Source organism: Cygnus olor, chromosome 3 (genome assembly GCF_009769625.2).
Source record: "Cygnus olor isolate bCygOlo1 chromosome 3, bCygOlo1.pri.v2, whole genome shotgun sequence".
Classification (NCBI taxonomy): domain Eukaryota; kingdom Metazoa; phylum Chordata; class Aves; order Anseriformes; family Anatidae; genus Cygnus; species Cygnus olor.
The window spans coordinates 108143996-108157362 of record NC_049171.1 but is presented as its reverse complement, the minus strand read 5'-3'; the positions used below and the strand labels follow the sequence as shown (position 1 = coordinate 108157362).

Here is a 13367-nt window from a genome sequence, read left to right as displayed (position 1 = left end):
TATTTGTTCTCTGAAGAATCCAATCCCTATTTTGGCTGTGCTTGCTTTGTCTCTAGACCACAGAGTCTCTGCAATCCATATCAGGGGCAGATTGACTTCCCTTGCTCACTTTTTGCTGCAGTGAGTAAATCATTTGATTGCATTTACTGTGTCTTTCATGATACGTGTTAATGAAAGGGCCTTGTTGGCCTCCTTCTCACTCCTTGGGGATGGTCAGGTGGGACTCAATGGGAAGAGAGTTTCCTGGGAGCATCTTCCACAGGAGCAGCTCCTCCCTTGGGGTGACCCATGCTGGAGAGTGGGTAGGGATGGAGCGTCCCCATCACCAACAGAGATGGGTGAGCAGGTACTAGCCTGGATCCACAAGGAGTCCTAAAGATATATTTTTCTCAGGACTTGGGTATACGGCAGATAGTGGTCTGCAAGACAGGGAGCCTTTTGAGAAAAACAGTGAGAGCAAGCAAGAAAAGGAAGACCTGCCTTGTAGCTACACAGTCAGCCAGAGGGAAAGCTATTTACAAATGGTTTGCTACTCTTTCTTATCTAGCAGCTCTGGGTTTCCTTTTATTTTGTTCTGGAGGTGGAAGTCCTTCTCCTGCTGTTGGCTTGCTGTTGGACCAGCCAACTGTGGGTCCCCCTGTGGTTCCTGCAAGCAGCTGCACAGATGTGCTCATTATTGAAATGTGGGAATGCTCCAGGACGTGTTTTTGGGCTTGGACCCAGCTTCTTGCAGTGAGGCAGGTCGAACACACTCACCTCCTTGCAGAGTGTGAACAACCGAGGAGTTGTGATGATGTAGGAAAAAATAATGTACCTTGAGGAGAGATTTTATGGCAACCTGGGACACTGTGGTTGCAGTAGGAGGGGTCAGAGAAGCAATGGGAGCCCCAGTTGCCACACAACTGGAATGAAACCCAAGCACAACTGCAGCAAAGACCCTTTGCCAAAAAATCAGGTAGTATTTCTGCTTCGCGTGGCAACACCAATGAACTGGAGAAGACACCGATGAAAAGGTAGACAGGCTTTTAATGGCATGATCAAGAAACCCCCTTTTAATAACAAATCTAATGACAACTGTGTCTGGTATGAACAAGAAATGGCATCATCGTTTATTTTTTTTTTTTTAAGACGTGATCTGAAGTTATGACAAATGCCGGGTGGATCTGTACACAGACAGGGCCTCTGTGATGCATGCCAGATCTTATGGCCAAGAAATTTGCCATGCAGTTGAACCGGATTGTGGTTCCTGGTCGGAGTTGTACATTCTGTTTGCAGTGTGTAAACATTCTTGAGCTGCTTTCCTAATGAATGCAAAGGAGATATGTAGAGAGATTTAGCCTTGGGACCCAGTCGCATTCCCAGACAGTACCAAGGAGCAAGAGTCCTGTCTGCAGGCCAAAAGACTTTGTTGGACTGTGTCAAGAGGTGAAGGAAAACAACATCGGTGCGCCAGCTATGATGTCTGAGTGTAGAGTCCCAGGGTAATGTGTTAAAAGGAGATATACAAAATTATCTGCATTTCCAGCTCCAATTCCCATCTGGAGAAGAAGCGGCCCAGGTCCCACACGACAGCAGTGTCACTGACACTGGTTTTCACACACGGACTGGTTTTACACGTGGACGCCTCGCCTAGCCCCCATGTTCTGCAGAGCTCTTCACACCACCTGCAGATGCCAGCCCGAGAACCTCTGCCTTGGCACCCCAGCAGCCATTTACCCGAGTGCCATGTAGACAGCAGCCCCTGCCTCCCTCAGCGACCCCGTGCCAGGTCTCTCTGCACCCAGGGCAGCGGCAATGCAAGGCAAGCCAGAGGCAGAGCAGGTGCTGGCAAGGCCATGCTGATGGCAGCACAGCAGTCCCCTCACCAGCGTGAAGATCTCACCTCTGCAGCCTGCTCTGCTGTAAGAGGAGGTGCTCACACCTCGGTCCCTACCAGGAACCTACCCATGGATTTGCTGTGGTAGCTCCCTTCCTGCTGTCTTAATGTCAGCTGGCTCTGCTGTTACCATCAGCACGGTCTCAGCCCTTCAGAGATCAGCAAGAGGCTGAGGAAGAGCAACAAAATCATTTAGGGTTCTGCAGAAGACCTTGGGGGCCAGCAAGCAGGGAGTCCGTGGGCTCCCACCCTGCTCTCAGTGATACTGGCACATAAAACAAGAGGAAAGAACCTTGGAGCAGCTGGTAAATGGATGGAATTACAGGTGGTGGCAGATGCCCAGCTGGTCCCTGTGTGCTTTGTGAAACCAGCAGATGGAGCACGGGCCAGTTAAGCCAGAAGAAGCTTGTTCGAAACCAAACTCGTCAGGTCCACAAAGGGACTGGTACTGTGTTCACAGGATTAATTTAACTGCAGTTTATTGAAGTGTGGAGCAAGGCCTCAGGTGGGCATCATTGTCTGTGCACATGGAGTAGTGGTGGGATCATGCCATGGGGCAGTAAACTATACAGGGAAGGAAGAGGTGTGCTAAGGGACCATCGAGCTACTGCTGGAGCTGGTCAGGCTGTAAGGAGATGTTTAGCCATCTTCTGACAGAGGATCTACACTGAGAAAATACCTCTGTGTTGGAAAGGAGAAACATCAAAGATATCCTTGCCACAACACAACTTGCTTTGGATCGAAGCATGCCATTAGCACACAACACCATACTTGTGTTAGCGAAGGGCCACCACCCAAGCAGTCTCCAGACCCAGATCCGCGCCACACAGAGGTGTGTGGCTGTCCACTGGTTATTACAACTCCGATGGCAGGCATGAGGGCTGCCCACCATACAAGGCGGTGTGTTTTGGCCCCTGGTTCATGGAGCATCACTCGCTCAGAGGGGTACCCTGTGTCGCCACCCATGTCACCGCATGCAGCGCACAGTCCTGCACACCCTGGAAGTCATGTAGCACCAGGGCACTTCTTTGGGGGTACCAGGATCCTTTTCAACCTTTAGCCACTATATATAATGGACACTACTTATATTATATCGTTATAATTTTATATATATTTATATATATATTATAATACTCTCTACTTAGAAAGGGCAAGCAAAGTGTCCTGCCTCTCACAACTTCCAAGCATGACTCAGAGATGCCTGTGACCGAAACACCTTTTGCACCAAGACAAGCAGAAGTGTATGTGCTGCCAACCAAATTCAGTTTAGTGTCTCCAGCACGTGTTTACACCCTTCCACAGCATTAGACTGATGGGCACCATCAGTCTTTTTGCTCCCTCTGCCCATATAACCTGTCATCATGCTGCTGTAGTGCTGAGAACGGTCTTTCAGATCCACCACTTAGCACACTCTCCCATACCCCAGTTTCTCTGTAAACGTCTCCTGGACAGACAGCAGCCATTGACTCATTTTTAGCAGCCTGCATCCCATCTTCTCAGCTGGCACACAAGAAAGCAGGCGGGACCCCAGCAGACCCCAGCAAAGCGAAAACTCTCAGCAGAGTGTTTGCTGCATCTCTCAATACCAGGTAGACTCAAAGACACTTTTGTTCCCAGCACGCACAAAACCCCACAAAGCTCAACTCTGGGCATACTCCTGAGCAAATCCAAACCATCCCTGCCACCCACACACATGCACACGCAGGCACAAGCACGGTGGCGAGCTGTTCCAGGAGTCCCCTCAAAACTCACAGCCATGTGCAGCTGGCCAGGACAGACCCTGCAGCAAACACACCAACAGGGAACCACATGGTGTCAGGCTGCTTCCAGAAATCCCCACAAATGTGGAAAAGTGTTGGGAAGTCTGCTTCTCCTCCCCCAACTCCAAGCACATTTATTTACTTTTCCTAGAGATTTCCTCTGGTCTGGTCAGCTGGATCTTCTTTGCTTTAATTGCTGCACACTACCAGTGGTGTTTGAGCAGCCCTACGTGTCGTTGAGGCTTGGCAGAGCCCATGCACCATGTTCCATGGCAGGGAACAGCAGGGCCATGCCTTTTCTGCCTTTTGGGGATGTAACAGGGCACCTTGTCCTTCAGGGCTAGAGAGAGGCTGGATTGTCTGCTTTCCCCCTCAGCCAGCTAACTTTTCCCTAACACAAAAAGCTGAGTTCCCTCCAAACATATCTGCTGTGTTTGGCCACTGGGACCACGCTCACCTTTGAAGGGCAGAACTTTGGACATCAAAGTGAAGAGATCCAGAGCAGCTTCTGCATGGCAGAGGCTTTCCTGAGCATCTCTGCTGACACTGGAACAGGGAGCAAGCGTTCTGGTTTTGGCTGGGATAGAGTTATTTCTCTTCACAGAGGCTCATACTGTGCTATCTTTTGGATTTGTGATGAAAACAGTGTTGGTAACACACCGATGTTTTAGTTGTTGCAGAGCAGTGCTACCAATGAAGGCTGCCCTGCCAGCGAGGAGGCTGGGGGTGCCCCAGGAGCTGGGAGGGGACAGAACCAGGGCAGCTGGCCCAGAGCAACCAAAGGGATATTCCACACTGTATGGCGTCATGCTGAACGATAAAACTGGGGAGGAAATAAGGAAGAGGAGGGGAAGACCAGAGCTATGGCATTTATCTTCCCAAGAAACTATTCCATGTGATGGACCCTGCTTTCCTGGAGATGGCTGAACATCTGCCTGCTGATGGGAAGTAGTGAATGAATTCTTAACCCTGCGGGGTTAACCCAAACCAGCAAGCCACCAAATCCTGGAGCACGTGCTGGTGCTCCCAGATCTCTCTGGATCGAGCTGCACCATCAGCCCAGCCCTGTTAAACAGCACGAGGAAAGGCTGTTATCTTCTGTGCTGGAAATCTTTCACTGACTTTCTGAAACCTGTGGGACCTCTCTGGTGGCTCTCCAACATGTGGCATGTGTCTTGCATGATGGGGAAATGACTGTACCATTCCAGGGAGCTGTCACCAGCATCCTGCCTACTACTCGCAGTTGGGTCATGGCAGGAAGACCTCTTAGAAGACACGTAGGTTTCTCAGAAAACCTTTTAATAATAAAAAGTCACCACATTCCTGTGAAAGATTTCGCTGGATAGTCAATTCACAACTAAAAGCTTACCCAGTTTCTTCACCTGCCATTCTCAGCTACTCAGTCTTTCCTGCTTTCATGTGCTAGATAGATTTCTGCCCTGGAGCTTCCTCCCTGACATGGGTATAGCTGGGCCATGGACAACTCTAATTTAAACTTTCTCTTGAACAAATACAATGATTGTGCTTCATTGGCCTCCCATGATAAGGCAGGTTTGCTAATCCTATAAATAGTCCTATAGCACTCTTTTCAAGCTCTTTCAATGAATTTTTGGCATGTGTGTGTAAGACCTGGATGAAGCATCTGGTAATGGCTTTGCTGACAAAGTCTTACCATCTAAACACTCCAGAATGAATGGTCTCTTGACAAAGCAATAGGAGTGTCATTACCATTTGTATTTCCAGAAAGAATCTGTATGTTTGGGTTTATTCTGTTTTCTGGTTTCAAAACACGTGAGGCATATTTAGGCCGTAGTTGGACCAACACCTCAAACTCACATGAAGTCATCGTGCCCCCAGAAGAAGTGGATGCACTCTCTGTCCTCTCCTTCCTCCACTTCTGGCAGAAGTGTTTGTGTGACCAAAGGCTGAACCTGACTGATGAACAGGTGAAAACTAAACCAGCAAACCAGAGTGCTTGTTGTCCCACTGGATCCGTGTTTCCAGCCATTTCACCAAAGAGCTGCCCCAGCATCAGGTGGGACAGTGCAAAAAGCAGCTGGAACTTGGAGGGACCTCTGCCGTTGGTGGCAAAGATAGCTCTGTCCATCAAACCAAAATCTGGGTGTGGAGTTCCCAATGCTTCTCTTCAGAGATGAGAGCTGGGATGTGTTTTTAGACTAGAAGCTATGCTTCTTACTCTATAAGGGCGAACAACTTTTAAGGAGACCAACGAACATTTTGAGCTGTATAAAATAAATTCCTAGTGTTGCCAACACTGAAACTGTTGTGTAAAGAGGTAATTCCCATCACCTATTTCTAGGCATTTCCCTCTTCAGATGTTCAAGGAGTGCCCTGTTCTCCCAGCCACCCCATGACAGCTCTCATGCTCCACGCTTTCCAGAGCAGTTCCTGTAGATGTGAACAACTTCAGGATTCCTTGGACTTGATGGCCATGAATGTGGCTGTTTGTATACGTGTTCAATGAATCAAGGTTAGTGCCATCCAGATTCCTCCATCAAGCTTTTTTGTCTGCAAATATTTACTGACGCTGCTAGTTGCAGCTGCAGGAATGGGTGGGCAGAACATCCGCATTTTTGTTCTGCCTCATGCAAAACCTCTTTTAGGCATGACAACGGAGTGAAGCCCAAAGTATTTGGGTCTGGAGTGTTTCCCCCTGTGCGGCGAGGGGAAAATTTTGTGACTACTTCAAGATCTCATCAGGCTCAGACAGGTAGCAATCCTCCTGGCTCGAATTTTCAAACCTTCCTAATTAGTTGGGGGGCTAAAAAGTTGGTGCATAATTCTAAGTGAGAGCTAAGCTTCTGCTCTGATAACATTATTTGAAGAGCACAGCCCTTGCTTTTGTATTCACATTGTTAGTTCTAATGCAACATGTGGAAGAGCTGAGCACCGAGAAAGAGAAAGACATAAACCCGATCTCCCCCTTAGAAATGCACGAGATACCCACGGTGTACCAGCAAACCTCTCCTTGCAAAGCAGCAGCTTTTGAATATACTACAAGATAATTATTTCCCACCCTGCTGTGTAGGGGAACTTTCAACCACAGTGCCAAAATTCACAAACACCAAGAGCGTGAACAATAAAGCACAAGGAATTTAGGTGCAGAGGGCACCCGAGCTGAAGGCATCCAGTGACTATTCACATCTTCAGGATGGAGCTGTGTCTGGTGGACTACAGAACTGCAGCACCAGCCACACTTCGGTTGAGAGGAACCACCCGTGTTGGGAGATGTGGTCTCCGCAGGTCACAGTTCGGTATTTGAGACAGAAGCAGCTGCAGTGTGCTCTCTTCCACATCAATTAGCAAGCGCTCTTGATTTCCCAGCAAGCTGCCAATACATCCCTACTTCCACCTAAATACCTGCCACACAGGCATCTGCAGAAACAGACTGCCTCCTCTGTGGGACATACTGGAGCAGGTAGGAGGATCCAGCAAGACCTGCCTGTCTCCCCCTCCTGCCTGCAGAGGCACCTCTGGAAAGGAGAGGAAAACCCCCTCCACCCCTCTCCTGCTCCTCTCCTCTCAGCTCACAACGACACATCCATCACCCTTGGCTGAGCTGGTGACAATCCTTTGCTTACACGGGTGGCAGGAGGTGAGCCAACACTCAGGTGCTGGCAGCCAAGGCTGGTGTTCTCCAGCAAAGAGAGAGGAGGGAGCTGCTTGCAGGACAGGAGCCTTCCTCCCCAGCAGGCCTTGCTCTCATCACCTCTGCTCCTCTTTCCGAAGCCAGGGTCGGTATTGGCGACTGGTATTGCTAACAGAGAGAGGGGAATGCCTAGGGAGAGGGGAGGGTCAGGCACTAGGCAGGCTGCCTGGGTCGCTGCTTGGTGCTGTATATTAGCAAGCGTGAGCTGCGGACTGGATGTTTCCCTCGAAGAAGGCTCCGTGGCTCAGAGGCTCTCAGGCCCGTGGGAGCTGATTGCGACGGTGTGGGGGGAGAGTGAGTGAAGCATTGAAGTACAGCTACTGCTATACACTCGTGGTTCCGGCATGGAAGGCTGTGCTGCAGCATCTCAAGTGTATACTATATGCAGAAGTTACCCAGTCTGTCGGGTTGGCAGAAGATCATTATCTGGCAGCTGCCTTACTTTCCGGGGACACCTGCTTTCCTTTGGTTGCTGGACTCTGAGTCTGGGTTTTTCCTCTTTGACGTTTTTTGGCCACACCAGGAGAGGGCAGGGAGTCTCCTGTTGGCCCCAGGGCCTGAGCTTGGGGCTGAGGTCGGGGGGAAGGTGGAACTCGCTGAAGAGCAGTCCCTGGCTTATGCTGCCGGCAGGGAGAAGGACTTTCCTTCCGAGGCAGCAACTGGCTTCTGGGGGAAGCACTGGGGTTTTTTGAAGGAAGAACAGGGCTCCGAGGGGATGCACAACTGGACCTCCGTGAGCTGCTCCGTGGAGGAAGAGAAGTGGAACTTGGTGAAGGAGGCAGCCGACTTTGTGTCTGTGTTGTTCGGCAATCGTTTGGGACATTTCCAGCTGGTCTCTGTGCCTGAAGCCTGCAAGGAAAGAGAAGAGTGGGGGATGAAGAGGAATTTCTGCAAGGATCTCTGGGCAGCTAAATGCAATAGCCAGGCCAAGTGCCCCTACGGAGTCAAGGCCATGGTAAACATGCTGCAGGACTGAGAGCTCAACAAAGGAGGGATCTGCTATTAGCAGCTTCAGACCAAATAAAAGAGTTCATGGAATGGAAGAAAGCTTCAAAGCCAGGGCAAGTGAAGAGGGGCTTGGCCTTTTGGCCAGACTCAGCCAAAGACGACAACAGAGGTGGGAATATCAGACATCAGTGAGCTGAAATGGCTGTAAGAAACAGGAATGGACCATTCATTCAAGCCAAGTGAAGGGTAAGGGAGTGGGAGGTGAGCAAATCCCCCACTGTGATTCCTTAACAAGTCCAATATCTTGCATTGCTCAGCGTTTCAGGCTTACCTGTGGGCAACAGCTGCATCCTGTGGGGAGCTACACAGCACTGCCATTGCCATGGCTGTGGAGCTCTCAGACTTCATTGCCTCTAGCGGTGTTTTCACTGGCGTGATGGGCCGAGGAATTCTGCTCTTTGTGCTTATGAGTTTCTCTTCTTTCCCCAGGAGGCCAGCCTTCTCCTTCCCTGCCTTTCGTGGGATGGAGTCATCAGAGTCATGGGTGTCCTCCTCAGAACCGGTGGCTGACAGGGTTTCTGAGGCCCGCCGCCTCTCATCGCTGGAGGATGCTGAGGAGGACGCCCCTGAGGCCAGCCTAAGGAGGCGGTTTTGCCTCTTCTCCATCACGAGACGAGCCAAGTCAGGTTGCTTTGCCCTCTTATAAAGCCTCTCTTTGGCTGAGAGTGAAGTTGAAAGATCTGAGCCGGTGTCCTCCTCGGAGAACAAAATGGGTATCCGACTTCTATATCTAGAGCCCAGAGGCCTCCTGGGACCCTGCTGTGGTGTGTCCAGGAGGATCTCTGCTGGCTTAAGGTGTTCTGTTACTGATGCTGACTTCTCAAGGTCAGGCTCCTTTGTGACAACCTTAGCAGGCTCTTCCAAATCCAGCGAGAGCGCTACTTTGTCTGAGGACTCTGGCTTGTCCTCAGGAGGCTTTGCTACGCCATTGGGAATGGCCAGCTGCTCTCCCACCGTCTCCGAGGTGATTTCAATGTGATTAGCCGAAAGTGCACAGCTCTCTGTCTCTGCCCCTTCTAGCCCCGAATGGATGCTTCCATTCTCTACCAGCACCAGGTTATCTTCCAGCTCCTCTTCAATAATCACCTCTTCAAACTGGCCTGGAGGGCAGTACTCCTCATGCCTCATCAGCTGGCCGCTGGAAGACATGACATTTAAGTGGGTCTTTTCAGCTATATGAACAAATGTGCGCTCAACTTTGGTAAATGGGGAAGAAGCTGTAGCCACTGCCACGGGAGGCTTTGGTTCAGATTTAAGGACTGAGGACAGGGTCCCTGGCTCAGATACATCTAGTTGGCTACCCATCGGCTGCGGCCGCTCGCTCTGAGGTGTCAGTGCAGCAAGAGTCCCCAGATCAACTTCTGGAGCCAAGTCTGTGGTCACCGGGGACTTTTTCAGATCACCTGGTGAAAACAGCACTAGTGTTTTCGAGCCTTCCTCCAGTTCCAGGTCCCCATCAGCCGTGGAAGCCCGACCCTTGGATCCCTTCTGGTCATCGGCCAGGAGTGTGGATGGTGCACACTCCTGGCTGCGCTCTGTGCTTTTTTGACTCAGGTCACTGCTGGAACCACTATGCATGTCAATCTCATCCCCTTCCTCCTCTGCTTCCTCCTCATCTTCTTCTTCCTCCTCGTCTTCTTCCTCATCTTCTTCCTCCTCCTCTTTTCCATTCATTTCCAGATAAGGTTCCAGGGGTTTGCAAGGAGCAGTCAAGACAACATTTGAGAAATCAACTCTCTTTATCCGCTGGGATACTTTAGGCTTCTCCCAGTAGTCTGACACATCTTTTCTGAAGTCTTGATAAGGCAAACTTAAAGGCACCGCCTTGGGCAGACCATTCATTTCAAATGACTTCAGTGTATATGCCTGCCAGAAAACAAATAGGACAAAAGAAAAAGGTTAATATTCAGACATATCACTGGCACAAACGTCATCAGCATCAACAGTGGGAAGCGTCAGTGGAAATCATCTAAACCATTATGATTCCAAAATATATGTTGGAGCAGTGATAACTCAGTTATTAGATTAGTACCAACCTTAGGAAGGAGAGATTCACAAAGACACTTATCAAGAAAGGCAAAAAAAAAACATGCCTGAGGAGTTTCTTTGTTAGCAGTCATTAACTTGGACTAGAAAGACCTCTTTGCAAGCAGTTCTTCAGGATTTTTTCATATCTCCCAATCTTCCTCAGTACTTACCCATTTATATCAGTACTTATATATTTATTTCAGTACTTATATATTCACTCCTTCCTTACTAGAACCATTCAGCAACTCTTTTATGCCCAGGCCACAGTGAGCTCAAGGACCCCCCTCTGGGGTAGATACGTTTCCTAACCACTTCAGAGTACCATCCAACGTTGTCCCACAGCAATAACCTTTGTAGCTCTTCTGTGCTCCCCTGCTGTGCTATCCATCTCTCCCTTCCGCTTCCATTTTATGTCCAGCAACTTCTAATTCCGTATTCTACAAGTGTCTGTTTTCATTAAAATGACCAGCCAGTAAGTCATGAATGCTGACATATAAAGTACCTTTATTAGGTTCTGGTGTGTCCAACCACTAAAAACAATGGAGAACTGAACTGTTGGTGGAGACGTATTTTTCAAGCTGCAGTCTGTAGAGGGATGACTGCTCATAAGGCTACAGGAGTAGACTGTGAAATGTTTGAAAATAAAACTAGTAGAAAAGCAACAGTTCACACACACACTCTTGATTGAACAAGCAAAAAAAGGACAAAATAAATAGGAAATGCCTATCCAAGTTTAGTCTAATTAACAATTGTTTGTAAATGAAAATCATAGTAGCAACACTCTTCAGAATGGATTTTTTAAGATATTTAGGTGACCTCTTTTCTCTAGAGAATTAAAAACCCTCATATCTTTTTACTCCAATGCCACAACTTTAATTTGCACTGAAAATCTCCTTGTTACATCTCTCATAATAATTGTGCCTGAAAAAATGTAAGATCTTTATGCTCACATGGAACAGGAACATGTCAAATAGATTTGTGGGCAGCTCTGAGCAGTTATGCATGGTGATAGATTGTTCTTCCAAAATGAAGAAGGCACTCATTCTTCAGTACTCCTGGATTCATTTGTATTTTGGTTGTTTCCTCATTTCTCCTCAACCATTGACAAAACCTGCCTGCTGCTGCCTTCATTTTTCTATCTATCTTATAAAATAAATCACAGGCTGGCTTTGGCAATGCCTTTGGAGTCCAAAGCTTATTTGAAGCCTGGCCCTGAGGATGGCCCTGTATTAACCAGATTTGGGCTGTTACTGATTCACTCTACCTTTTGTATCAGGTTGGCAGCTGTGGAACTTCGCCTGTTTAGATGGACCTACCACAGTTTGCAAAGGAAATTACCCACTAGGCTTCCTCCCTCTTTTTCTCCAGGGCACTTCCTGGAAATTAATCCATTTGGAGCCCAAGGTTGGATTTGTCCTATTGGCTAGAGTTGCTCTTCCCAAGAAATACACCCACTGTACAAATCTGCTTATCCCTGGAGTCCTGATCAAGCAGGCATGCTTCCCCAGCTTTGGGACTGGACCCGAACAAAGAAGCCATGACCAACGTCTTGCTTTGTGCTGAGTTTCCCACTGGAAAGGAAACTCCGTCTCCAACAGCAGGTCACCTGCTGCTCTACTTCACCCTGCTGTGGTTGATGGTACACTTGGGGGATCCTATGAACTTTTGATATTCATCTTATTCTCTGCTTGTAGCTAATATCTCATCAGCCCTGCAGGAACATCAGCACACCCAATGTGCACACAGTTATCATACTGTTTTAGTATTCTCAGTCCTGTCTGCAGCAACCCCTCTTTCTTCAACCAATCTTTCTTTTGCAAAACATCAGAAGTTTTTCTGAGGTAATTTATATATATCTAAAATATAGCAAACGAAGCAAAAAGGTATGACCCTGAGCTGAATAGCACAACATTACTGTAATATAAATTACAGCTCTTGCCCTCTTCTGCTCTGGTTATCCTTTGCTATCGTTGAGTCATGCTGCAGATACATTACCAACCTCCACATACTTCCACCTCTGCCTGTACAAATTCCTTGTGGTATTCAGCAAATGGACTGACTGCCTTTCTGTCTGTCATTTCATTTTCTCTGTGTATTTTCTATTGCCCTGCTTGGACACTGCAGTGATACAACACTGATTGTTTGGCTTCTGCCTACCTTTGGCAGACTTGGACTATTTAACCTATCGCATGCACTACACAAACACTGGCAAAATTCATTCCTCAAAGCATCCTGAGACTGTGGTTATTTTGTCACTGCAAACCCATCATGGAGAAAATCCAAAGAGCATAAATATGCCAAAAATGAAAGACAAAAGTCATCCACAACCCCAAGGAAAAGAGATGTTGAAATGAGTTGTGGGTCAAATATTAGTTTAACATGTATTTTCTTACCTTCACTACTATCATCATCTGAAGCTGTTAACAAGGAAGACAGTCCCAGGGCGTCAAAGTCTGAGACTGTATTCACTGTTGAGTTAATGTGATCAGCAGCTACCTGCAAGCAGCCATGCTGCTGAACAGGCTGTTCCTAGTCTGAAGCCCTCAACAGAGAGGGTTGTGTCCTCTCTTGACATACAGCACGTGTCTTTTGTGCTACTGCACACTCACTTGCTCTAGAACTGTTCCTCAGGGGCTGGAGTAGAACTTTTCTGCTCTGCTGTACCAATGGGGAGGACTTGGAGGCGGATACTGGAAGGTCAGGACTAGAGAGGCTTAGCTCATGTCTCAAATCTGTAGAATAACAAAGATGTATGGAATCTCTGAAGGTCTCTGCTCCAATCACACCTCAAAGCAAGACCAACTTAGAGCTGGCTACTCTGGGCCTTTTCCAGCTGAATTTTGAGTATCTCCAAGGATGAAGATCCCACAGCCTCTTCGGGACCCTGTCCAAGTGTTTGACAATCTTCAGGGTGATTTTTTTTCTTTACATCTAATTCCTATATTTAATTTTTCTTTTGTGCAATTTTTGTCCAATGCATCATGACCTTTCACTGTGCACCTCTGAGAAGAATCTAGCATCATCC

At 48.1% G+C, this 13367-nt stretch overlaps 1 protein-coding gene across 5 annotated transcripts in view; it reads right to left on the bottom strand.

Annotated features, from left to right (window-relative positions):
* Positions 1-1008: 1008 nt before the first annotated feature.
* The window catches only part of TTBK1 (tau tubulin kinase 1), a 107382-nt gene continuing 95023 nt past the window's right edge, over positions 1009-13367 (bottom strand). For all 5 annotated transcript variants that reach the window (XM_040553663.1, XM_040553664.1, XM_040553661.1 and 2 more), the window contains 2 exons: positions 8586-10180; positions 1009-8155 (listed from right to left, as the gene is read on the bottom strand). In XM_040553663.1, the coding sequence (XP_040409597.1) occupies positions 7729-8155; positions 8586-10180 (2022 nt within the window). In that variant the 3' untranslated portion in view covers positions 1009-7728. The remainder of the gene's footprint in view (positions 8156-8585; positions 10181-13367) is intronic.